General features: G+C 42.8%; 1 protein-coding gene across 2 annotated transcripts; it reads right to left on the bottom strand.

The window, feature by feature from the left end:
- Positions 1–423: 423 nt before the first annotated feature.
- On the bottom strand, positions 424–24,681 carry IWS1 (interacts with SUPT6H, CTD assembly factor 1). 2 transcript variants are annotated; one of them, XM_048506091.1, is made up of 14 exons: positions 24,496–24,681; positions 21,489–21,604; positions 15,630–16,416; positions 14,028–14,226; positions 13,763–13,820; positions 13,347–13,441; positions 11,543–11,693; positions 10,119–10,201; positions 9,223–9,352; positions 8,540–8,657; positions 7,674–7,785; positions 6,239–6,295; positions 5,972–6,083; positions 424–841 (listed from the first exon to the last, which is right to left on the bottom strand). In XM_048506091.1, exons 1-14 carry the CDS (start codon positions 24,527–24,529, stop codon positions 710–712), a joined length of 2,184 nt encoding a protein of 727 aa, XP_048362048.1. In that variant the 5' UTR covers positions 24,530–24,681; the 3' UTR covers positions 424–709. The 2 variants fall into 2 exon arrangements, with proteins under 2 accessions (XP_048362048.1, XP_048362049.1); XM_048506092.1 differs by lacking the exon at positions 424–841 and adding an exon at positions 2,994–5,408.
- Positions 24,682–26,224: the final 1,543 nt, after the last annotated feature.

The raw sequence follows: 26,224 nt of genomic DNA, 5'->3' as shown, positions 1-26,224 counted from the left end.
ATCCATGCAGGCCTTATTTTTCAATGCAACCATAACTTAAAAACATAGAGTTCAATCCAAGAGGTAAACCTCAGTTCCAGTGAAATCAATGGAGCCAAAGAGCACCGTTAAATACTTCCAGCAATATTCTTCATGTGACTTGTCACAACATGACAATTAGGTAGTACTGATTCGATTTCAAAGGTAGAAAAGGAGATTTTATTTTCTTCAGTGGTCCCAAACAAATAACGGGAGACTGGATCCTGCTGTTATTATGCCAGCTACTTGAACTTGCACTCATGAATGCACAGCAGATTCATGTGGATGTGTGTAGAACATACTCACATATAACCCACACCCCACCCTGTTTACTTTCAGGGGCCTGCATGTTGCCCTGAATCTTCTGAAGTACAGATTCATCTTACTAAGCATCACAGAGCCCCACAACATCCAAAAGAGATTTTATTGTCTGAGGGCTACAGCAATACACAGTTCCGTCTGTACAAAGAACACATGAGATTGGAGTTAAATACAATCATAATGAACAACAGCCTGGGCAGTGCATGAGGGAATCAAAGGCCTCAGACAACACTGTGTTACTACAAGCTGAATCAACAATTTGAAGACGTACTTTAAAAAAAACCAACGTTTGTTTTAAAAATGTAGACATCTTCAGAGAGTCTTTAGGTGCGCTTCTTTTGGAAAGATTCCAAGAAGATCCAGTGTGATGTCACAAGGGCATTTTGTTGCCTTCAATGCTGATCTTCACAGCATGGGACGTTCTGCTTTTTTTCCTAATATCTGTGAACTTCCGCATCTGTTTATCCAGTCGACTGACCCCTTTCTTAGAGCTGGCCTGGAACTTGAAATGAGATTAGCATTAGGAAAAGGCAAAAATGTCCAAAATTTTTCTGTTAAAGAGGCCAAAGCATGCATTCTTAATTCTTCTAGAGGCTTGAAACTTCCAAGAATAATTTCAGCATCATTTCAGATGAAAACTGTAAAAGGGGCTCTGGTCACAAGAGTTGCACAGATGCAAACTTTTCTATCTCAACAATTTGAGTATTGATGACTGAAGATTAGAATACAGAGTTTTTGTAAAATTCCATTTTTTTTAGTTTTTGTAACCACTACCAGTAATGTAAACCACCACCAGTAATGTAAACCACCACCCAGTAATGTAAACTATACATTTTATAATGGAAGGCAACGAGTACTATCACAGCACTTCTCATTAAAAGTCAATTAACTAAGCAATTCCACACTGCAACCAATCCCAAAAGGTTAGCTTAGCAGGCAAGGAGAGAAAGCCCACAAACTGTGCTGATGCACAAGACTTGGGCCTCATTCAGTCAATGTTTAAGTGCCCAAGCAGCAAGCTATAGATCTGCAAATCTCCACAAACAATATAATAAAGCTTTTGTACATACTATGGCAAAAAGGGGGCACACAAGAACTTCTATCAATACATGAACCTGCATATACCAAGTCAGATCACTGGCCCATCTAGCTTTGCATTATCCCAAGTGGCAATGACCCCACTAACCCCCAGGCAAAGACTGTCACAGCCCTGTGACCCAATATCTTTTCCACTGGTGATAAGAATGACTGAAGAGGATGCATGCAAATAATCCTCTTTCTCACCAAGCTCTTTTACTGCTGTACTACTTTCTCCTGCTACCTTTTTGAGCACTCCAACACAGGGACAATAGTAATCAATAGAAAAGATTAAAAAGTAACAGAACAGCATAGGCTACATCTGTAGGCAAAATGCAGCACTGCTGTATATTCTAGTTAACTAATGACAAAGTAAGGGATGGTGTCCAAAGGGTTCCATAGGAATCATATTTACAAATGTGGATTCAGCTTCACACTGTTCAAAGAAAAGCCCAAAACAACAAGAGTACCTCTAAGCATGCGCAGCATTAATTTCCCTCCCTACCAAGTAACACTAACATGGCTTGAGATTAACGAGAAAGCTACCATGCCTAAGATATGCAACCTCCAGATCCAGCATCTTTTGTTGAAGAAATCAGGTATTGATTAGAGGGAAACCTGGATCATCATTTGCTGGAGAAGAGATACAAGATTCTCACTTTACGCTCCTCACCCAAGGACGTAGGTAAGGGGGGGTTCTCGGGTTCAACCCCCACTTACATCTCCGAAGCTCCGCCCCCCGTTCGTGGGCTTTTTGTAATTTTTTGTGTTTTTTGTTTTTGGCCTGCAGGGGGTGCAGTTTTTAGGCTAGCAATACCTAAATTTCATGGATTTGCTGGGAGACTCTCCTGATGATACCACCCAGGTTTGGTGAGGTTTGGTTCAGGGGGTCCAAAGTTATGGACTCCCAAAGGGGGTGCCCCATCCCCATTGTTTCCAATGGGAGTTAATAGGAGATGGGGGGTATTATTATTATTTTATTATTATTATTATTTATTAGGTTTATAAACCGCCCTCCCCCGAAGGGTACACTTTTAAGGGTCCATAACTTTGGACCCCCTCAACCAAACTTCACCAAACCTGGGTGGTAACATCAGGAGAGTCTCCTAAAGATACCCTGAAAGTTTGGTGCTGCTGGCTTAACAATTGCACCCCTGACAGCAGGCAACCTCCAATTTTCCTCAGATTCTCCTTTTAAATCCACCCACTTTGGTATGGATTTAAAGGGAGAATCTGAGGTCCCCAGTTTAAACATTTAAAGTGATGCTGTTTCAGGGTGAGGGATAATCCACCCCAAAACAGCATCACTTTCAATGTTGTTTTAACTGGGGACCCCAGATTCTCCCTTTAAGGTGGATTTAAAAGGAGAATCTGGGCTCCCTAGTTTGAACACCATTGATGGTAATGCTGTTTTGGGATGGATTCCAGCATCAGAGTGGCTAAGCCAGCAAGTATGAAACTCAGATTTTTGCAGGGCTTCACTCTTTCCCTAGCTACACCTCTACCCAGAGGGGAGGGCAGAAGGGACTGCCGGGACTGCTGTCCCTGGCCTCGGAGAGCTGCTTTTATAAGCACTGAGGCCAGGGTGGGGCTTGGGGAGGCGTGGTCACGGCCCCAGGGGTGGGTGGGGCGTGGTCCCGCCCTTGAACCCCCTCATAAAAAATCTATACCTACATCACTGTCCTCACCCCTGTATCTGTAAACATTTATCTCCTTCTAAACATTGCACTGACATCCCTATAGTCCAAATTACAAGTTCTTCAGCCTATTTCAAGACATTGCATGTTTTACAATTCTGCTTTATCTTCCCAAACCAGTCACATTCAGAACATGTCTTGCCCAAGTCCTTTCAGTAAATTTTGCAGCTAAGTAGAGATTCCAAGGTGGGCTATTCCATTTCCAAGATGGCTACAACACAACGACTTACCCAATCAACTGATCAAAACTAGTTAAAGCAGCACAATCCTGTGAAGGCTCATCTCTCTCAAAATCAGCCTTCTTCAACAGATGCCAGCACCACATTTCATTCTTGAGAAACTAATTCTTTAACTTATCCTTTACTTGCCTTAGAATTGATGTAGTAGTTTATACTCTTTGTACCCTGAACAAATCTACAGATTCTGAGTATCATATGCTTGGGCTACAACTTATAAAAGTTCTGTGAAACAAAAGATTAATAAATAAGTACCTGCTAGGTTTGGCCCACCCATCCTTCAATGAACTCAGCCAACCACTCATTTGACATCTGTGTGAGGTGGGTTAGTCTGAGAGATACCAGCATGCCCAAGACAGAAAACATCAGAGCTAAAACACAGATCTGAATCTTGACCTGAACATGTCAAACTCTAATGGGGTGATTTTAAAATGAAGTCAAATAAATACTAAAAAATTCTCCCTAGCTTTCCTTGCATAAATGGCTTGGATTGAAAGATGCCACATCGGGAACAAAAGATATTTTCATTTGTGTAGGCCTTCCAAATCTCTTTGCTACCTGCTGCCCTCTGTACCTGAACAAAAGTAGCTGGAGAGGACTGGGAACCCTGCAGAGCAGCTTTTCTGGCTATGAAAATGGTGGAAATCAGAAGAAAAACTACCACTTGCTTAAAAGAAGGAGGTTCTTTGGATCCAAGGTAATATTCTTGATCAAATATTTTCGCTGTGTTTGCTGTCAGCATTATGCAGCTGCATTTCTGAAGCTAAATTAGGTTGGGACCTGGCCAGACATATCCAACCACCATGGACATCTCTGGAAGCCTGACTTTTGAGTGCCACCACCTTGGCAGGTGGCAGCCTCAGAGAGGATCTTCTTTGTTGTGACACCTAAAGAGAGACTTGTCTTGCCTCTTCTGTTGCCATCTTCTGCTAGCACATGAAGACTTTTGTTTCATTTACCGTCCCCTAAGTGATTCCTTCCTGCCCAATTTTTTGTTGTTTTTGTAGGTTTTAATTATGTGTTTTTGTTGGTTTTAATGGTTCTGAAGATGTGATTTTAATTACTTTTTAAAAATTTGTTATCTGTCTCAGTACCCTTAAGAGGACAAAAAGGTGGGACATAAACTTTGTAAAATGAATAAATAAATATCTGGGCAGGTAACTGCCAGAGAACTGTTAAAGAGAGGGTGAAATTAGAATCTGAGTAGGGTATACTAAAAACAATCACAAAAAGCAGATCAAACCTACTTTTTCTTCACAGAGAATTTGTTGAACTATAAAAAGCGTGATGCAGCCAAACTGGTCACTGTAAGCAGACTGTTTAGAATAGTGCATTATTTATTGATACAGAACTGTGTTTAAACAACATTTGAAATGTTCTTATCTTTATGCATCTAAGGATTTGTTGTGAGGGGGAAAGAGAAAGGTGTTTGTAAGCCCCTTTGAGTCTCCTCACAGGAGAGAATGGGGGGATATAAATCCAACTCTTCTTCAGTCTACAAAAGTATATGTTGTAAAAAAAACCTTAGACTTCTAAGTGGCTCAGGACTCCTGCAAATCTTCAAAGAACTCAAACTCAACTACAAATGTCTTGTACAGGCCAGCTTTAAAGGAGACAAACTTAGTACTTCAACATAGAATTGAATTTAAAACTATTTGAAGCTGGAAATTTAGCATGACAGTGTCTGTTACCTATGTTAATGCAGATATTAACACTTTGAGCTCATTTTATAAAGCAGATCACGAAACTGGGCAAGTTTAGTAATATGCAGATGTCTTTTTCATGTTTTACAGTACTTTCTAGGGAGCAGTTAGTAGAGTCATGCTGTTTTGCCTGAGTGCGCACAATGCCAACAACTAAAGTACATGCACTGTTCACACTTCTTTTGAGGATACCTTCCAAACCTGAGACAAGCAGAATTTCAAGGCTACTACAAGGGCATCCTGTTGCCTTCAATGCTGAATTTGACAGCCCGATGCATTTTGCCAAGTCTTTTTTGTTCCGCAAACCGCCTCTTGTGTTTTTCCAACCGACTAATACCTTTCTTAATAGTTCCAGGCTAGAAATAACATCTCATTTAATTAAAGGAAGGACAACTGGTCAGAATTGAAAATTGTAATGCATTTGACATTAGCTCCTTCATTTTGTTTTGGATTTTAAACTAAAAATAGAAATTACTGGATATAAGTAGATCTCATCTAGTACTGTAAGACTGTGCTGGTTTAGCGATGGGGAGGGAGATGGAAGCAAAACATGTGAACTCTAAAAATTTCAGACTACTGGGAATGGGGAGAGAACTATAGAAAAAATTTATCCAAACAGGTGAGGAGTTGCACCAGGAAATATCTCCTGCCTTTGAGTTTCACAGACACTCACAATTAAAGCGGTAGTGTAAAAATTCTTGCTGCTACCTTGCACAATAAAAACTATTGGCTGGATTTTCAGACCAGACAGGATAGTGGTCTCTTAAGGCAAATGCAGTATTTTGCTGAAAACATTAATATGATGCCTAAAACCAAGGCAGTAATGAGAGGCTGAATTGATTTCTGTAATATTTTACTAGAACTGGTCTAGACTCAGTTTTGTAGAATGAATTCCTTCCCTTTTCTCTCATCCACTTACCCTGGAAGATTCCATTTCCACATTCCATTTTGGTCTGACCACATAATCCTTGTTGGAGGGCATTGGAACTCTTGCACGAGCACAAAATCCTGGATCACCAGGTCTAAGAGCTCTAAGGAAATAGGACAAAGATATTGCTAAGTAACACAAGGTTGCTCAACCTTTCATCATCATTCTCAAATTACTTCCCATATACCCTCCAAAACACAACTACAGAACAAAAACCTGCATACAAAGCAATTTTTGAAAAGGGGGGGGGATACTTACTTCTCCTCTCCTGTCAACACCTTCTCCAAGTCCCTGCGGGGTGTTTGACCACCAGAGCTGTGAAGAGAGAAGGAAGAGATTTTGAATTGCTGGACAATAATCATTTCCAAAATTACAAACCATCTTGTAGGTGTTCACAAATGTTCCTTGTAACAGAACCAACATCTGTCAAATTTGTAACAGAAAAATACAGAATAAGAGATTCTACAAATGGGAGAGAAAAAAAAGGAAACAAACAGAAAAAAGCAACTGGTTGTGGTGGGTTTTCTGGGCTGTGTGGCCATGGTCTGGTAGATCTTGTTCCTAACGTTTTGCCTGCATCTGTGGCTGGCATCTTCAGAGGTGTATCACAGAGAAAAATCTGTTTCACACTGTGTCTAGTGAGAAGGGAAAGTTTAGTGGGGTATATTGTCCATGTCCCAGGATGGGGACCAATCAGTAAGTGTTTGGGTGGAACTTGCTATGCAAAGGTGTGGTTGAGTGCATTGTTTTGCGGTTGGGGTTATCAGTCCATTTTTTAAGTATTGATAGCCAAGATTTGTTAATTTTCAGAGTCTCTTCTTTCTTGTTGAAGTTGTCTTGGCGTTTGTGAATTTCAATGGCCTCCCTGTGCAGTTTGACATAGTAACCTTCCAAATTGTCCAGAATTTCAGTGTTCTTAAAGAAAGTGTTATGTCCAGTTTTGTTTAACACATGTTCTGCAACTGCAGATTTTGCAGGATGGTTAAGCCGACAGTGTCTTTCGTGCTCCTTAATACAAGTCTGAATGCTGCATTTTGTGGTTCCTATGTAGACCTTTCCACAGCTACAGGGTATGTGATAGACTCCTGCAGAAGTGTGGGAATCTCTCTTGTCCTTTGCTGAGCATAGAATCTGCTATATTTTCCTCGTATTGAAATTCACAAACACCAAGACAACTTCAACAAGAAAGAAGAGACTCTGAAAATTAACAAATCTTGGCTAGCAGTACTTTAAAAAAGGACTGATAACCCCACCTGCAATACAAAGCACTCAACCATACTTTTGCATAGCAAGTTCCATCCAAACACTTACTGATTGGTCCCCACCCTGGGACATGGACAATATACCCCACTAAACTTTCCCTTCTCACTAGACACAGTGTGAAACAGATTTTTTTCTGTGATACACCTCTGAAGATGCCAGCCACAGATGCAGGCGAAACGTTAGGAACAAGATCTACCCGGCCACACAGCCCAAAAAACCCACCACAACCAGCTGAATCCTTCGACAATACACAGAAAAAAGCAAGTCTGGAAATAAAGAGGACACCAAGATTCACCACCCAACAAAATGCAGCTTTTAAGAGCACTACTGGAAATAGTGTTTGGGGGGTAAATGGAAACTGGCCAAAGCTACATAAGCCAGTACTGGGGAAACAACAGGTGTTGCCATTTTTGCACACACATAATTTTACCTGCTCAGTCGCCTTCGTTGTGGCATCTGTTCCAGATCCCTCTGTTCTCTTTCTTCTCTTGTCATTCCTTTGTAGTTTGAGGTTAGACCAAAAATAGGCCGAGACCATTCATCTGTTTTGTGGGTTAAATTCAAGCAAAACTCAGTGACGTTCAAGTGGCAGACAGACCATCTACCCTGCAACCATGAGCGGCAACTGCCCCATGAGCTGCCAGCCTCAAGGACCTGCCTGACTGCTTCACATGTCACATAGATTCAAAGCCCATTTAAGGCGGCTCACAAGCCATGGTTATTCCTTGCATTTCACTGGCATTTTCCTCAGTTGTTTAACAGTCGATTAAACCTAATTTCCTTAACAATTCTGCCCTTCACTAAACCATGCAACCCAAGCCTGCTTCTATCTCCCAAGAAGAAAGCTGGGGAGAGGGATAGTGAATATAAGCAACGTTTCCAACTACTTTTGTAACAGTCAGAACACCTGCTAGAATTCTGGCTTTCATTTTTAATTTTTCCCAAGTTCTCATAAGTGTGGGGGTTACATTTAGAAATTTGATGTGCTTGGGTCCAATTTGCAGTATAGCATCCATCACATTCATGAAAATTTATGTATTAAAATATTTAACAAACAAAAGAAAGGCCAACTTCCTCTATCTTTCCATTCACAACCTCAATATTTACTTTAAAGAAGTCCATTTTTTTCTCCTGAACCATGCACATCCTTAGCATATATCATCCGAGGTGATAAATACAGAAGGTTGCAGATTCTTGCATCGTATATTTTCTTTACAACAGGAGCAATGTAATGGCAACTGCTCAAGAGGGACCCAGGATCTGCAGTGCATCATGTGACAGCCAAAGCTGACTTACTAATTAGCTTTCCTGCCATGTCCTTGTTGGGCCGCGATTCCTTAGGGTGTTTGTAGAGATACATCACTGCTCGCCCGATCCCACTGTGTTTTAAGGTCTCTTGGCTCACACTAGGTAACTAGGAAAGCAAACATAATACACACATGTAGGAAACCATCATCTACTAAAGCCCCACAACTGTTTTCTACATTTTATAGAACTGGGCTCCCCAATCTTTGTAAGCCTGTGGGTACCTCTGGTATTCTGCCAGAGTGGTGGGTGCAATTACAACATGGCTGTCGTAGGAGGTGGAGCCAGCCTCAAAACGGGTGTGACAAGAGGCAGAGACAGCCAAAAAAATATCAAGAGTAAGGTCATGCATAATTTTAACAATAACTATCAAAGCAGAAGGTCTGTTTAATAGGATGCATTTTAAAAAGAAACAGATGTTTTTAAATATTCTCTTGCATACACACAGTATGCCTTCAGTCATGAAATGAAGATCCTTGTGCTGTGGTGGAAGCTGCTGCCTAAGCAACTTTTTAGAAATTTGCACAGCTAATAAGATATCCAATACCCAATCAGAAGCCCTATTGGGAAAAAGCCTCCCTCTTACTGGTGCACATACACACCATCTTCTCAGTTATGCTGTCAGAAACCTAACATCAATGGCATTTCAGTTATGTAGACTCTAAGAGCTCAACCTCTTGCAGAATCTTCAAAAGCTCCTCTCGAATTTTCAGTGCCGGAAGACTTCGATCTGGCAAGGGAGAAAGCCACTCTTTGATAGCTGACATCACACCACTGTCAATGAAAGTCTCCTTCAGGTCCTGCCTGGAAAGTCAAAATGAAAACCATTACCAACTCCCCTCAGCAGCAGAGGGAAAGGAGTACTTCCCACTCACATTCCCACTGCAAAGTCAGGATGAACTACCCATGTTGAAAAGAGAATAAAATGTTGGCTAGGGAGCATCTTGTGCATGCTTAAATAACTTCATGCACACCCCAACAGCAAAGGTTGTTTGCCTTTTGGGTTCCAACCTCTAATACTGAATTACGTTGCCATCTTGGAACCTTGGATCTCCTGACTGTATTTATTCTTTGAGATTCCTTCAAATTCATCTTGAATTTAGGTAAAATGCAACAATACTTGTGCCATTTCAAATTAACTCAATGTAATAAAAATGTCTAAACTATGGAAATAAATTACAATTTATTTATTTTATTTACAGTGTTTATAGTTTGCCTGTCTAAAAAAAACCCTCAAGGTGGATAATGCCATTACAACAAATGTTTTAGCAAGGAATTGTTAGTCTTTGAAATGACGTTTAATTTATCTTAATTTTTATAACTTTGTATTAAGTTTAGCTTATAATAAAACAATTAAAATTCAACAGCAGTAGATTAAAAAAAACGAACACAGTCTAGATACATTATTTGGTGTATTGTACATTAATACTTTATTTTACCTCAATTTAATGAACAACATATTTAAGAGGAAGCTGAATTGTAGTATTTTGCATCTAGCCTTTTTAGCACATCACATCAGGCCTTGTCACTCTCTAAATTTTGTAGGACCATCAGACCAAGTTCTACGTACTTTTTCAGGTGCATAACCACAGTTGGAAGCAAAGTTAACTTTTTTAGTGCTGGTTTCTTCTGTGTGTTCAGCTGCCTGTCTTCCTGTGGGGAGTCAAAGATTTAATGATGAATAACTAGAAAGATAGCAGAACACTGAAAATTCAATTTCTGAAGACATGCAAAGCAAACAGATTATTAATCTCTCTGTCACAGAACAAGTGGAAAAACAGAAATCAAGTGGCAGCTACGTTTCTGCTAATTTCACTGGAGTTACAGGCAGCAATATCAGAGTTTCTTTTATTATATCCTTGAACATTGACACCAGTATATCCTTAGGGATTTATCTGCTTTCTATTGAGAAGTCTTAAGCACAATATGATCATTTTGGTTACAAGTCAGACATAGTCTGCATTCAGAAGCCATAAACAAGCAAGCCCTGGTTTGTTTGTGATGAGAAAGAATCTCATGTTCCCAACCACTCTCCCTTCTGTTTAGAAGGGAAACTGAAATCCTCATGGGTTACATCTACCTGCAGTTTCTTGTGATGTCCAAATCAGGCAACATGACACAGTGTGGTTTCTTTCATGGCTACAAACCAAGACTCTAAGAGATAGCTTAATCCTGCTACTTCCCAACCCCTACATACACTTGCCTAGTAACCAGACGCTTCCACTCCTACTACCTAGTAGCCCAGAATATGGATTACTTGAGTGCTGAATGAGGGAGGTTTTGTTATTTGGTTGCTGTGCTGCCAGTGTCCCCACTCCATGGAACGTGGACAATGCAAGCTGTTTGAGAAGGCAAAACAGCACTACGCTGCTGCTATAGGACCCTCTCCCACAAGAATTCTTACTAATTAACTAAGGCCGTTTCCGCACGGGCAAAATATGACGTCGTCGCAACGGAAAAAGAAGCGTCAGAGCGAGAGCGTTCGCACGCGCAGCGGCGGAGGTGCGCAGTCGCGCCGTCGCGAAAACGCTAAACCGGCGCGAAGACGGTGTATTCAGAAAACGCTTAAAACCACTCTTTTTCCCATGTGGCGCGCTCGGCGCGCCGCACTTCCGATCGCGTAACAGCCGGCCACGGAGCTGTCGAGTCACAAATGGCTGTCGGGCCTGCCACGGCTTCGCCAGAGATGCGCGGGCGCCAACGTCGTCTGGAGACGCCCAGCTTCCGCGGCGCTTCGTCAAGCGAACCGTCCCTGCATTTCCTGCGGGGCTGCGGACGCCCGCAGCTCCGCCTGTCTGTGTGAACGCTTTTTTTTGGGATGCGTCGCAATTTGCGACGTCATCGCGTCGCTGCTTTTGGCCGTGCGGAAACGGCCTAAGAGACAAACACTTAACTATATGAACAGTTAAAAGCTTTCAGCTCTACCTACTCAGTGCTCCACGTACTGACTTAATTGATCTGCATAACTTATTTCTGAAAAAAATTGAAACGCACCTCGGCAGCTTCGTTCATCTTCACAATCATAGCACTGACGACATCATCTGCATCGCTAATAAAGGTCCCGCCATCACGGTTGCGCCGGCGCTTGCCGCTCATGCTCTTCTTCCGTTGTAGCATCATATCAAAATCTGACATGAAGTCCAGACTGAAATGCAGAAGAAGGTTTCAATGGAGTCAACCCCTTTTGCAGTGCAACACATTTTTGGTGTCAGGTTATAATTCCTGAGAATCACTTGAACTAATCAACCTAATTACAAATATGATAATTTGTTATTGGCTTATAAGTGGTATAATCTGTAAAGAGTTCAGGATGGTAAGCTGCCATCCTATGAGAAGAACTATATTTGCATTTAAAGAAAAGATTAGGCCAGAAGCCTTGAGAATTACTGTATGACTGTCAAGACCTGAGTGTTTGGTCTTGCCATGAGCCTCCAGCTGGGAGCAGGGGATGTAGCATCTGCTTTGTCAAAACTGGCTTTTGTGACAAGGAAAAGAAGGATCCACAAGAGACATGCTGGGATTCTAGCCATTTCACGTCTAGCATCTTACACTGGACATAGAACGCTTTTTGGCAAAAAAACCAAACTCTACAAGCAAAACAATGGCACAAATTAAACAATTCGAGAACCAAAGGAAAAATTCAAAAAAGGAAACAAGCGGGACTGCAACACATCAGTGAAAACCTAAAGACAGAATTATCTCAGTAAGAGACTGTTAGTATTGATTTGGTTTCTTGTCTTGTGATTATATTGTATGTTTCTGATGAGCAATAGTTGTTTTCATCATATTTGAGAAACGGGGTTCAAATATTTTACACAAATGAATAAAGTACTCTCCCTGATTGAATTGCCCGTCCCCACATTGACTAGCACAACTCCATATAACTGCACATGTGAGCATTTACAGTCTTGCAAGATTTAGATTACACTAACTTCACTTAGTTTAACAGAAGTGGCCCTCTGCAGACAAAATAGAATGTGCAGAAAGCAGGCCATGGATCTGCTTTTAAACTAGCAAGGCTCATGCAAACTCTGATAGAAGACAATTTCTTCCTGTAATTTAGTATTCACTATTGCGGGGAAGTAAATAAGCATAGAAATGTCATAAGACTGAAAGAAGAGAGCTGAAAGCACTTGTTATCACTGGACAGCCTCTTCTCTGAAGCTGGGTACAGATGACATTTTAAAAGAATAGGGCCGTTTCCGCACGAAGGCGGAAACGGCCGGGTCGGCGTTTATGACGCCGACCCGGCAACAGCTTCAGAGACACGGATCCGCATGGGCGGTCTCTGGGGCTACATTTCAACCGGGCAGCCGGCGCCCATGAAGCGCCCGGTGCCCGACCGAGCGTAATCCCGGGCCTCCACGACGCGTCGCCGAGGCCCTGGGGACCGCGCCTGGCCCTGCGGCGCCTATACTCCAGCGAGGCGCCCAGGGCAGAAGCGATAATCCCCAGGCACCTCAGCGTCTGGAAACCGGAATGCGGGGTCGTGGAGTACTGAATTAGAGGCAGTGAAGCCGCTACCCGTTAAATTTTCGACAGCGGCTTCACTCTGTGCCATTCCCAAAGAGCGCTGGGAAGCTCTGGAAACATGCCGAGCTTCAGGCCGGCTTCAGAGGCTGGCGAGAGGGTGGCGCGGCTGCGTTGCAGCTGCGGCCCGATGCCGAGATAAGCGACCTGGAGACGGCGTTTTTACAGTCTCCAGGTCGCCATTCATTGCCCGTGCGGAAACGGCCTAGGAGTTTCTAATCCAAAACAAAATTAGATTAGATGAATGGCAGTGGCAGTGAAGACTCACTGTTTTCCTCGTTTGATATTGTCGTCGGAGTCTGAATCATCTGCTGTTCCTTTCCGTTCTCCTTTCTCTTCTTCCAAATCCTCCTGGTTGAATCCCTTGATTAAAGATAACACAGGTCAGTGGATTCATGTAAAGAGTTCAACACAGCTCTATCTCAGCACACAGATGCCCTTTTAAGGTTCCTCAAGATTCATGCTAGCATTGAATTCAAGTCACCAATTTACAAGCTGCTAAGAGATACCAATGAGGCATCTAAGATACAGAGGAACTGACAAAGTGTCTGAATGTAGAAACTCGCACAACAAACCTAGCTGAAATGCTATCCAAAACTAGGAAAACCAGATATATGTAGCCATTCACACATGCACACAGGGAAGTTACTGGAAAAGAAAAAAACAAATTCACCATATACTTACTGTGAACTCTTCCTCCTCTTCATCTCCAGATTCTCCAAATATATCTGCAATGAGGTTTCTATGGGAAATGACAAGACTTGTTTTATTTTCTGTTTTCCAGAAGGTGTGGTTTCAACATTACAGAGAAGATATTACAAGTCTAAAATCATGATGCCAGCAATTTCTTCCCCCATACAGGTAATCCTTCAGGCCCCCCTGTGCTCCTCCTAGCAATGAGCACGTCCAGACCATAAAATGGGACCTTTCTTAAATGAGAGGAACTTACTCTTGCTCATTTCCGGACTCGCTGTCGCTCCCAAAGAGATCTTTTTCTTCCTTCTTCTTCCCAGCATCATCGGCTTTGTCATCATCTTCCTGGTCCTCGCTATCTGAAGCTAGATGTTTCTTTTGCTTCTCATATTTCTCTGATGCAGCATCGCTATCTGATTCTTCACCGTCAGAGATCAGGCGCCCCCTTTTCACAGCTGCAAATTAACCACTGCACCAGTAATTAAGTGAACTTGGATAAAAGAAGTCAACAACTGCTTAGGATAGAAGACCCATCAATTGAGATGAGAAAGAGGAAGAACAGAGACCAAGAACAAACAAATCAAATAGCCTTATTTAACTGAACTTTGCAGCAGATACCATTCCCCCGAAAATAAGCCCTACCCTGAAAATAAGCCCTAGCATGATTTTTCAGGATTTTTGGAGGATGATTGAAACATAAGCCCTACTCCAAAAAATAAGCCCTAGTTACACATTCCCCGGCGCAGCTGATCTGGCCATACGGTGTGTGTGTGTGTGTGTGGTGTATGTGTGCAAAATCATGGAAAAAATAAGACATCCCCTGAAAATAAGCCCTTACGCATTTTTTGGAGCAAAAATTAATATAACCCCTGTCTTATTTTCGGGGAAACACAATAGTTGTTCACCGCCCTGAGCCCTTCGAGAAAGGGCGATCTATAAATTTAATTAAATAAAAAATAGTAATATGTGTACCAAATAAAAGCAAGACTCAATTCAAGTTATGACTAAATATTTTACACTAAATATTCTCCAAACAAGACTGTCCACCAGAAATGTCAAGAGCCTCAGAAGAGTGTAAAACAGTAGCTGGTATGCAGTACATTAACCCATGTGTGACTTGGGCCCACTGAATGGTGCAAAACTCTTATCCAGTAACCAGGGATTGTTTAATAAACAAAGATTTTCTAATAGTTCATTTTGGATCCAGTCACCAGTAATGGTTTTAGATTCATGCACTCTCAGTGAAGACAGCTATGTTCAACAATAAACTGAAACTACAGTTTTTCTGGATAAAGTTTAAGACACGTATCATTACATATTATTACATATACAAATGTTAAAGGGAGCCTGCAAATTGTACTTTGGTATCTCCCTTTGGTACTTTGGCATTATCTTATTAGGGAAAAGGGGCAGCAGTACTGATGCCAAAATTACATACTGATACCGAAATTGAATCAAAGGCAGTTGGGTACACCCAAATGCCTTTGATTCAATTTCAGCATCAGTAGGTAAGTTTATGCTTTTAGTAAGGCCCTCAAACTACCCTTTTTAAGATATCAGAAAGGACCACTGACCCCCTTCTTCCTAGATGATCAAGTGACACCTACATCTGACCCTTTAGGACAAATCTCTCTACATCCTCATTCTGGGAAACTGAATAGTACAAGGAGTTGGCTCATATCTGCATGGCCATCACTTGAAGAAGCAGCTGATGATCTGCAGTTGTGAATGAGAGCCATCATTCATCAAAATACTGTGCATGTCAATGAACTCGTTTCACACATTCAGCTGCAACCTGCTCATAAAGTAGTGAATGAACAATGCACATATACTAGGCCAAAAATCTGTACTTCCTTACGTGTTTTTTCCTCATCGTCACTATCAGAGAGTACGGCAGTTTTCCTCTTTGTGGACTTTTCCTCTTCTTCCTCATCACTGTCCGCGATCTTCCATTTTTTAGGGCCATCTTCTTCCTCACTGTCAGAGCCGTGAGATCTTTTTCCTGGTTGATCACTGTCTGAAAGGTGACCACCATTCTCCGTTTCTTCCTCTTTCTTATCCTCTGTATCATTATCACCCGACTCTGCTGTTTGCTTACTTCCAGGGTCATCTTCGTTCTCAGAGTCACTGGGCTGGGCCCTTGGCACCTCATTTTCAGAGTCACTGGCAAAAGGTTTTGGAGCCATCTCGTTCTCTGAATCGCTGTTATGAGTTTTTGGGTGCTCTTCATTTTCTGAGTCACTGGCCGGGTGTTTCTGGGGCTCCTCATTTTCTAAGTCACTGGTATGATCTTTGTGCGAGCCCTCATTTTCAGAGTCACTGGCCACAGGCTTCTGAGGTTCCTCATTTTCAGAATCACTGTCATGGCCTTTAGGAGCCCCGTCATTCTCAGAATCACTGGCCTGAGGATTTATAGCATCCTCATTCTCAGAGTCACTGGCACGGTGAACAGGGTGATCCTCGTTATCGGAATCAGTATCTTTTCCTACATGAGCCCCTTCATTTTCTGAATCACTAGCATTGTGATTTGGGACATCCTCATTTTCTGAATCGCTATGTTTTTGCCTTGGGGTATCTTCATTTTCAGAGTCCGTCACAGGATGGCCCCTAGTTTGGCCATCATCTTCTTCATCGCTGAGTTCGTTCTGGAAAGAAAGAAGAAAACAGTTGTAAGAAAGGCTCAGAAACATAAGCTGCATCAAGAATTATAGTTGGAACTATTGTATAAAGAATTAGTGTCCCTCCCATTCAGCATGGGAGGCTTGATTTAGAATTAGTGTCCCTCCCATTCATCCTTTGGAGGCTTGATTCCTGCCCCCTTTCCTCTGGTGGAACTGCTTCCCTGATCCTCTTGCTCCATAGTCGGACATTCTGTTACATCTGAAGTCCTTGTGATCACTACCTCTTGGGTTCTGTAAGACCGAAAAGAACAGTGCTGCTTTTTGTATCTGTTTTCTTTAGATGTGGATGCAGCAGATGATGGCATTGCTTTCTTCATGTCCTTAGTTTCAATCAGGACTTTTTCAAGGCTGACGTCACCAAAGAGCAGTCATTCTGTGAATGTCTTTCTGGAAAGTTCTGATTTTGTGAGTGGATCCACTTTTTAATTCTTAAGCCAGAGATTTCTGCACACCAAGATGTTTGACACTTGTGATCTGGCACTGAACTGAAGCACATCCTGGAAAGCATCAGTTGCGAATTGCACTACTCACATTATTTTTAATAAAGATTCATTATAAGACAGTGATTTCATTTTTCAGTGCATCCAAGGCAGTTGCCCTGGTAAAATTCAACAAGACTGCTGAGGCTCTGATAGCTAAAGAAGTGGTTCTGGTGGGTTTTCTGGGCTGTGTGGCCGTGGTCTGGTGGATCTTGTTCCTAACATTTCGCCTGCATCTGCATCTGACTTTTCTCTGTGATGCACCTCTGAAGATGCCAGCCACAGATGCAGGCGAAACGTTAGGAACAAGATCCACCAGACCACGGCCACACAGCCTGGAACACCCACCAGAACCAGTTGAATCTGGCCGTGAAAGCCTTCGGCAATACACTAAAGAGGTGGGTTTGTGCACTCTTCTGAGAGCCATTTCATACCTCTTGTCAAACTAAACATTATCTCCATCTTTGCACCTGAATGCTGTCCCATGATGGGAGCGTCCACTAGGGGAATGTTTAAGTCTTCCATGGTTTCTGCTGGTAAATTATATAATGTTTTTGCTATGGCCCCTGTTGAAGTATTTCTTCCTGGATCTGCTCATTCAGCTTTTATGACCTTGTCAAAGTTTTGGGGGAAGAGGCATTCCTGTATGGGTTTGGAGAGGGTTTTGAAGCCACTCGAGTCCAGGTTAATGGTTTTGATAGTAGGCAGGTCTGCTGACTCAATCTGGTAGTTCAGGGTTACAACTACTTTTTGCAGTAGCCTGTGATAATGCTCAGGTTAGAAAAGCCTTGAGGAGGCATCATTTTGTTCCTCCTCTTCTCCAGACCACTCCCCCTCCTCTTTGTCTGAGCCAATGGATTATCTCTGAGAGAGGGTATCTGCCAAGGAGCATTGTTGCTGTTTTGAAAATGGAGCCCATTTTTTGCATGCCTTTTTTTTGGCTCAGATGATTTAGCAGTGCTGGTGGCTGCATCAGAACAGTCATTTTCCTCCAACTCATAATGGCTGTTAGGGAGGCTCTGCATCTCTTCCTGACCCTGTGCAGTCTGGGAACGGCTTCCTCCTCCTCTGCGATGATCAAAACAATTAATCCAATCTTGGGAACTCGGTTCTGGCTGACTCCCCACCCCACCCCCGCCTGATATCAGCGGCAAGTGGGTTTAGATTGTGCTCTGCACCCCCTTGTAGCAATTGAGGTTAGCGGCAAGCTGTGGAAATTGGCCTGGGAAAATGCCGTTGCACTGCCTACTCAGTGCTTTTAGGCGAAAAGATGGTTGGAAACAGTGTCACAGACACCATATTTGAAAAGCACCAGATCTGCACTGTCCCTCCCAAAAGGCAACTCGTGGATAAAAAATCGGACCAAACGGGTTTTGCACTGGTTTGAAGGTTTCCCTTGGCCACTGTGCTAGGGGGTCAGGGATTGGAGTAGGCTCATCCATATTACTCCCAGTCTTGCTGTCAACCTGTGTGCTGCCAGCTGAAGGTGAAGGCCAGAGATTCAGATGTTCCCTGGGGCTCCATTTGGGGGGTTAATGGGGCAACAGCTGCTACTGGCTAGATCTTGTTGGCCTTTTGTTGGTTCTGTATCCAGAGCTAAGGAGCTAAATTGTCTGTCTCCTTTGTGCTTTGTCCAGACAAGCTGTGTATTTAGGAAACATGTCTGTTTTCCATAGTTATTGTTTGCTAGCTTTCAGTGGAGTAAGAAGAAATAGCACCTTAATGCATCAGCAGAGCTATCCAAACTGGAAGGGCTAGCCCCCTAGTGTCCAGAAGAGCTTGCAAAAATTTACATAGCTCTGCTTGTAGTGAAGGGGATATGACCTAAGCAATCTGGATGACTGAGCTACACTGCAGTACAATTTACACATTAGCATTAAATATAATCCACTCAAATTTACTCTGTTGTGTAACTTAACTGTTCATCATGTACAATTCAGTTTACCTGTTCTTATATTTACAATGCTTCTCTACTTCGTTATCAACAGGATTTTCCCATTGCTGAAGATACATGTGGAAACATGAAATACCCCCAATACAAACCTCAAATGTTTCTCTGAGAACACACCCTCCAACTCTCATGGTCCTTGTCAACATTTGGAACTGCTACTACTCATATGCTATTAAAACACAAAACTTGTTCTACTAGTCTCTTTCTCTGAAGCTTCCCTATTGTGCAAAGTGTCTTAGCTATATTCAACATCCAGTAATGTGCAGTCTATAGTATATTCTTATAATGGACCTGTGAAAAAACAGATAATGATTCATGCAATGTGTACTCTGGGATGTCAATTTATTAACTACTTGTTCACATGCTCAGTTACTATTATGATTTTGAGACATATAGACATATATATAGAGAGAGACATATATATAGAGGCACACACACATATATGATGTACACATATATGATGCATATATGTGTGTGCGTATACATCTATATATATAAAAAGCTAACCATTTGTTTGTTGGTCTTGCCCTAACGCCGAAACGGCTGGACGGATCGCCCCCAAATTTTCACAGGAAGTCCCTCCCTGTTGCGGGCAGGTAATCAGACCTTCAAATCGCCAAAGGTCCATACCTGAGCCAGGTAAAACGTCTTTTTCCTGGCGCCCCAGGCCATGAAGCTGGTTCTGTTTAACTGTCACCCTTAGAATGTTTGTGCAGCCTGTCTGTCTGTGGACTGAGGCCTTGGTATGAGGGCTTAGAATGTTCGTGCTGATGGGCAGAGATGAGCAGTGAAAACAGTAAATAGGTAATACTGTTAGGTAATACGAGTGGAAGTGAAACACATCCAGCTCATCCTCACACACCTCACTGTGCCCTCCCTCACATCCAACCACCACTTACCCACTTCCTCACCCATATTCGCCACAGCTCTCTTTTACTAAAAGCGAGCTGGAGTTTGCCTTTTTCTTCTAAGAAAATCCGCGGGGTGGGGGCGAACCAACACTACTGCCTCCACTTCTTTTGCACGTGGCCCTTTAAAAACCCAGGGTGCTGGCCTCGATCTGAGCGCCTCACCACCCTGCCTCTGCTGCCTGACTGGGATAGCCTCCTTGCCCCAGTTCTGCCTTACCCAAGCCAGAACTGTGCATGTCAACCAGCCTCATGGACAGCGGGATTCGCACTCTGCACAGTTCCGTTGTGGAATGGAAAGGGTTACCTTATACTAAAAACCAAGACAGCACCATATAATAATGTGAATTGAAAAGGGAAAGAGGGATTCCATTTGACCACCCCAAAAAAAGAAGAAGAAGAGGAGGAGGAGGAGGAGGAAGAGTTTGGATTTATATCCCCCCTTTTTCTCCTGTAGGAGACTCCAAGGTGCTTACAATCGCCTTTCCCTTCTTCCCTCACAATAAACACCCTGTGAGGTGGGTGGGGCTGAGAGAGCTCCGAAAATCTGTGACTATCCCAAGGTCACACAGCTGGTGTGTGTGGGAGTGCACAGGCTAATCTGAATTCCCCAGATAAGCCTCCACAACTCGAGCTGCAGAGCTGGGAATCAAACCCTGTTCCTCCAGATTAGAGTGCACCTGCTCTTAGCCACTATGCCACTGCTGCTCCCAAAAGGCGATGCAGGGGTCCACTGGACCTGCATGGACATCTCTGTGGGTTGCGGACTGTGATGAGAAGGACAATTGCCACAGCAACACGTGGCCAGCTTTATGCCAATAAAGGCTTGTTACTTATAAAAAAAAAAAAAACACGTGGCCAGGCCCGCTAGTATGTATATATAATTTTTTAAACAGGGTCCCCCAGAGGAGTAGCAAGGGGGGAAGTGCCCGGTGCACCAGTGCATCCTCTGCCCGTCCTGCCTCGGAACACCCCGCCACACTTCCATAGGGGCGCATGCCCAGTGCGTCACACACCCCACCCCCCCACCCCCGCTATGCCTCTGGGATCCCCAAGGAGGTACAGGCAAAATATGTAAGGGTCATGAAGTCTAATAACAGTTCAACACCAACTTTTTTGCCTCCTGCTCCTCTGCTTACTACTGTAGACATCTCTTCTAGTCCTCTTCCTTTAAACACATTTATCTTCCACTTCCCAGTGCCTGAATTCAGACCCATATTTCTTAACTTTGTATTTAGCACCATTATTTATTTGAAACATTTGTAAATCAGCTCTACACAGACCTGTGCCTGAGACAGTTCATGACATGCAGTTCAATTATGACATTAACTGATTATCAATAGATAATATCTAAAACAAAATACAAAAACAACAGAGTCACCTGAGAATATGAAAAATAGCTATACATTTTGCCGAGATAGTACAGGACAGGATCTGTATGAAGGCCTTTCAGAGATTCATACAAAACAGTCAGGAATTGTTAATACATATTTTCCTTATCCCTTTCCTGACAGTTTCCTTAAGAAAAACAACATCACTTGTCTTTATCACCTAAGTAAGGAAAATGCTTTTGACTCTTCTAAAGAATCAACTTTCAGGATCCAGCATCTCTAAATTTCCATAATGACCTTCATCCTTTACATATGGTCTACAGGTAGCAACTTCTGATTTGATTATCTGAAACAATATCACGAGTACCTCTGAATGTTGTCCTATGCTTTCATTCTCTGATACGGAGTGCTGCTCATGTCCATTTTCTTCCATATCTGATCCTGAATCACGCTCATCCTGCACTGGAGTGGCTCCACCATCATCTGCAACAATTTTAAAAAATAATTAACCGTAATAATATCTTTCAGTTTCTGGACATTTTGGCTGCCAAAACAGCTGAAGACATCCAGCTTCACAATTCGAGAAGCACAAATGGAGGACACCGGAAATCCGGGGGGGGGGGGGGGCATCTCATTCTCCCCTGCATCCCTTCTGCCACTATTTTTTCCTTCTCTGGCAGCCACCATAGCCTCTCCCCCTTTCCTGCTCCCTAGCTAACATGCGTTTACTGGCCTCCTTCAGTTTTCCTGTCTTTTCTCCCCCTAGGAAAAGTCTAGCAAAGTTGGGCAGTGGCCACCACCACCAGCCCACCACTGAACTGTGTGGGTAGTGAGCCTTTAGAGATCACTGTGCATGTCTCCAAAGACTTTTTCAGGGCATTTTTGGTCTCCAAGTCCATCTCTATCACTTTTATTTGTAGAAACCAAAATTCGGAAGGTTGGGCAATATGGTTGTGTTGCCTAGCAATCCCCCCAAATGGCCTTGAGACCTCAGAGTGTAGTCTCAGTGGGCATTCTTTTCTTAAAGCTACAGATGTTGTCTCGATTATTTTGGGGAGCTTTAATTGGGGAGCTTTTAATTTAATTCTTTTGGGGAGCACAATTGTTTTTGTTTTACCTTGTTTCAGGTTTGTAGAGAAATCTCCTGTCTGGCTCAGACTCCATTTTGCAGAATTTTATTTATTTATTTTTTCAACTTATATACCGCCCAACCCCCAAAGGGGTTTTTATCAATGCTCTATTTTATCAATGCTCTATTAACTGGTTGGAATTAGCCAAATATTAGACTTAATATCAATGAAGCTAGTACCAGTACATAGTTGTCTGACAAATGAATATTCTCAAGAGCCTACATCTCCTACATTCTGCTTACTTTAGACCTAAGATTACAGTAAAATTAAACAATATAAACTGTTGACAAACTATTGCTTTTATGATACAACTGAACTTCAGTAAACTGTCAACTTGTAACTGTTTTATCAAAACATAAAGCGTATGGCATCACTGTAGAACCAATTATCTCCAAACATGTTTCAACAGCATCTGTTGGAAACTAGTAGTGTAGTCCTAGTAGTGTAGTTCTTCTAAATCCAATAATTTTGAGAGACTTAGAAGAATGCAGCTCTGCCCAGGATGACTATCAGTGTGTACTCAACAAGAAGAAACTTTGCTTGAAGAGCGATGCACACATACCTTTCAAATGAATAGGAACAAGGTCTCAATCCTTTCTTTGTCACTACTTCTGAATAGATATGAATAAAATTGTATACACAAATATGCCTTTCATATTTGATAAAGCTATGATGTTTCTTAAACTTGGGTGTCCAATAACCAAGAACAAAATGTCAAGAGGAAGTAGGTATCCTTCTGCGGTGGTTGGATTCAGATCCAGTTGAAGGCCCCCCTCCCCAATTTCCATCAGTGCTGAGGCCATCACAGAGGGAGGGAGGCAACAGTCAGATACCCCTCCATCTTGCTTGAAGCAAATTAATCTAAGAACACTTCCCTCAAGAACACTGCACATGGTACACAATAATTTATGTCAGATTTTGACTCCAGTGAGACACTTTGGAAATCAATTTTTGGCAGGAAAATAGGATAAAATTAGAAATGAATTTTTAAAATTGCTGTAAAGCAGTGAAAAAATCCTAATGAAAATGGGAGACCGGAGGGAAACTTTAAAAATCTCAGCTAGGTGGATCCAACCACAAATTAGACATATATATCTAGGTCTGTCAGGCACAGATATCAAGTACAGCTTTCAGTGCCTGCAGGGTTAATTAAATCAGGGTTTATATCTACTGAACACCACATTCTATGTCATATAACAAAAGTTATTAAGCAGAAAACAGGTCAGACCACTGAACTGCCACTACTAGAATAGACAGAAATATTACTATTGCTACTGCACCTTATTAGCAAGTAGAAACCTTGCCACTTGGCAAGATGAACAAGGGATAGTACAACAAACAATAAGGGTAAGAGCAAGTGGGGTAGTGCTTTCGTTGTCCAGTGCAAAAACTACAAAGAGAGCAGACTAAGCTTGACAGTGGCGGAAAGTGCCACCAAGCAGCAGCCAACTTATGCCTACCCTATGGGGTTTTCAAGGTAAGAGACAAACAGAGATAGCCTGCCATCATCTGCCTTGCCCTACTAACTCTGGCCTTCCTTGGTGGTCTCCAATCCCAGTACCAAGCAGGACCAACCCTGCTTAGCAGTTTCTTAGATCTGATGAGATTGGGGAAGATTGGGGCCTCCAGGTCAGGAGACACTAAACTTCACAATCAGAAAATGAAAGGGATATGAAATTCTCTAGGAGAACCTCAGGTGTGCATTATGATCCACCCAAACCTCATCAATAAAATATATATAATTGGTGACATATTAAGTGTGGGCACCCGAAGCACTAATCATTACATTGTAGAAGGCTTTCAAGGCTGGATTCAACTGGTTGTTGTGGGTTTTCCGGGCTGTGTGGCCGTGGTCTGGTAGATCTTGTTCCTAACATTTTGCCTCCATCTGCGACTGGCATCTTCATAGGTGTCTCACAGAGAGAAGTCTGTTTCACACTGTGTCCAGATTTCTTTCTGTGATGCGCCTCTGAAGATGCCAGCCACAGATGCAGGCAAAATGTTAGGAACAAGATCTACCAGACCACGGCCACACAGCCCGGAAAACCCACCACAACCAACTAATCATTGTGCATACTAATGTAAAGAACATCAAGATGGAAATACTGCAGACCCTGCAGCCAATTTACCGCCACCCTCTATTCGTCAGAGCCCCATCCCGTGACACCCTTTCCCACAAACACTCTCCGCTTGACATTCGGGCCATGCTAACTGATCACGCCCTCCCAGCCCCTCCGCTTGTACCTGACTGTTCCCCGCCAAAATACGCTGCCTCCATAGCCCCGCCTCCCACTCTCGTGCTCCGAGCGGAGGGGGCGGGGCACCGATTTTCGTGGCGGGCACCGGAGAGGAAAGAGTCGCGTATGGGAGGAAATCTTCAGATATTAAACCGGAAGCAACAATGTTCACTACTTTCCCATACACCTCCGCTCCAGAACAAGGAGCTTTCAAAAACCGGAAATGATGCCACCGGAGGAACTCACAGACCCAATTGCGCATGCGTCGTGCCATTACCGCCCTTAACCGTGTGAGTACGACTCTGTTAGCGCCTCCTGTAGGTCGAGTGAAACACACGTCATCGCAGCCCTTGATTGCTCTTCTGGTGTTCAACTGAACTGGATTCCACCAGAGCCTCCAGGGCAAATTAAGACAGGGTTTTTAGCCGAGAGGTTAACGCCACTTGTCACGTACTGAGAACCATGGCTTTCATTTTTTTACCAGAAATTCAGACTCTGTGCTATCCTCTCCCTGAGTGTTGAAGGCAAATGTCAAATATCTCGTGACTCGAGAACGAAAGGAATGGCTATGTCTTCTCGCGATAGTATCAAAATATCCCGCGTGCCCTGGGTGAGTGGGCTTGCTGGGGCTATGGGGCGGCGGAACAGGAGCTTGTGCCACGCAGCCCGAGGAAGAATGATTTTTGTGGCTATCAGGTTTGCAAAGCCGAGAGCTCGTGTATGGTGCCTTTCCACGAACCCGTCTGAGGCCGCTCACAAAATAGAAATAAGAAAAACAAAACATTGAAACCCATCATCAAACCCCAGCCCGACATCAAAACTGCGTAGATTAGTGTTAAAAAATCAATTCCTTAATTAAAAGCCTGGGCGAAAATAAATGTTTTGTCCTAGAACCTAAAACAAAGCAAGACAAGAAGTATTACTTCCTGGATCCATCTGACTCATCTAGGTCAACTCAGTACCAATGGCCACAAAAAGTTAATGTCGAAATCTAGATGTGGTGGACTGCACCCTTCTAAGCAGCTTGTTTCATCAACTGAAACTCATCCATATATCTTCTAGGTCCAGGCTACACTCCAGTGGCATCCTGACGCTGAGCACCAACTGTAGGATGTTAGTCAAAGCAGATGTGACTGATTTCATCAAAATGCATCGCAAAAGCATCAGCGCTTCAAACAGTTTGTTTGCAATGCATTGACAAAGGCTTTCACAGCTGGATTAAACTGGTTTTGGTGGGTTTTCCGGGCTGTGTGGCCGTGGTCTGGTGGATTTTGTTCCTAACGTTTCGCCTGCATCTGTGGCTGGCATCTTCGCCTGCATCTGTGGCTGTGATACACCTCTGATACACCACGGCCACACAGACCGGAATACCCATCAGAACCAATTTGTTTGCAATTATTGTCAGCTTTATTGTACAAAGATTCCTGAGAGCTTGTATAATTTATGAAAACAATATACAGTACGATAAACCCATAACAATAAACATTTAACCAGTGAAAACAAAACAGTTTAAAACAGTAATCTAAATCCAAAAAGTAATTAAAACCAGTATAGCAGTAATTTAAATCCAAAAAGTAATTTAGACCAGTATAGCAAAAAGTTTTAGAACAAGAACTAGGGGATCAAGAAACCTAGGGAAAATGAAAACATTTTCCCTGGGGCATAAAGCAGTCTAAGCACTACATGAATGTGGGATGGCTTGATTATCTCACAGACAAAGCTCTGACTCTGTATTT

The sequence above is a fragment of the Sphaerodactylus townsendi genome, linkage group LG08 (assembly GCF_021028975.2).
Source record: "Sphaerodactylus townsendi isolate TG3544 linkage group LG08, MPM_Stown_v2.3, whole genome shotgun sequence".
In the NCBI taxonomy this organism is placed as follows: Eukaryota; Metazoa; Chordata; class Lepidosauria; order Squamata; family Sphaerodactylidae; genus Sphaerodactylus; species Sphaerodactylus townsendi.
The sequence above is the reverse complement of the archived record's forward strand: the minus strand, read 5'-3'. Positions and strand labels throughout refer to the sequence as shown.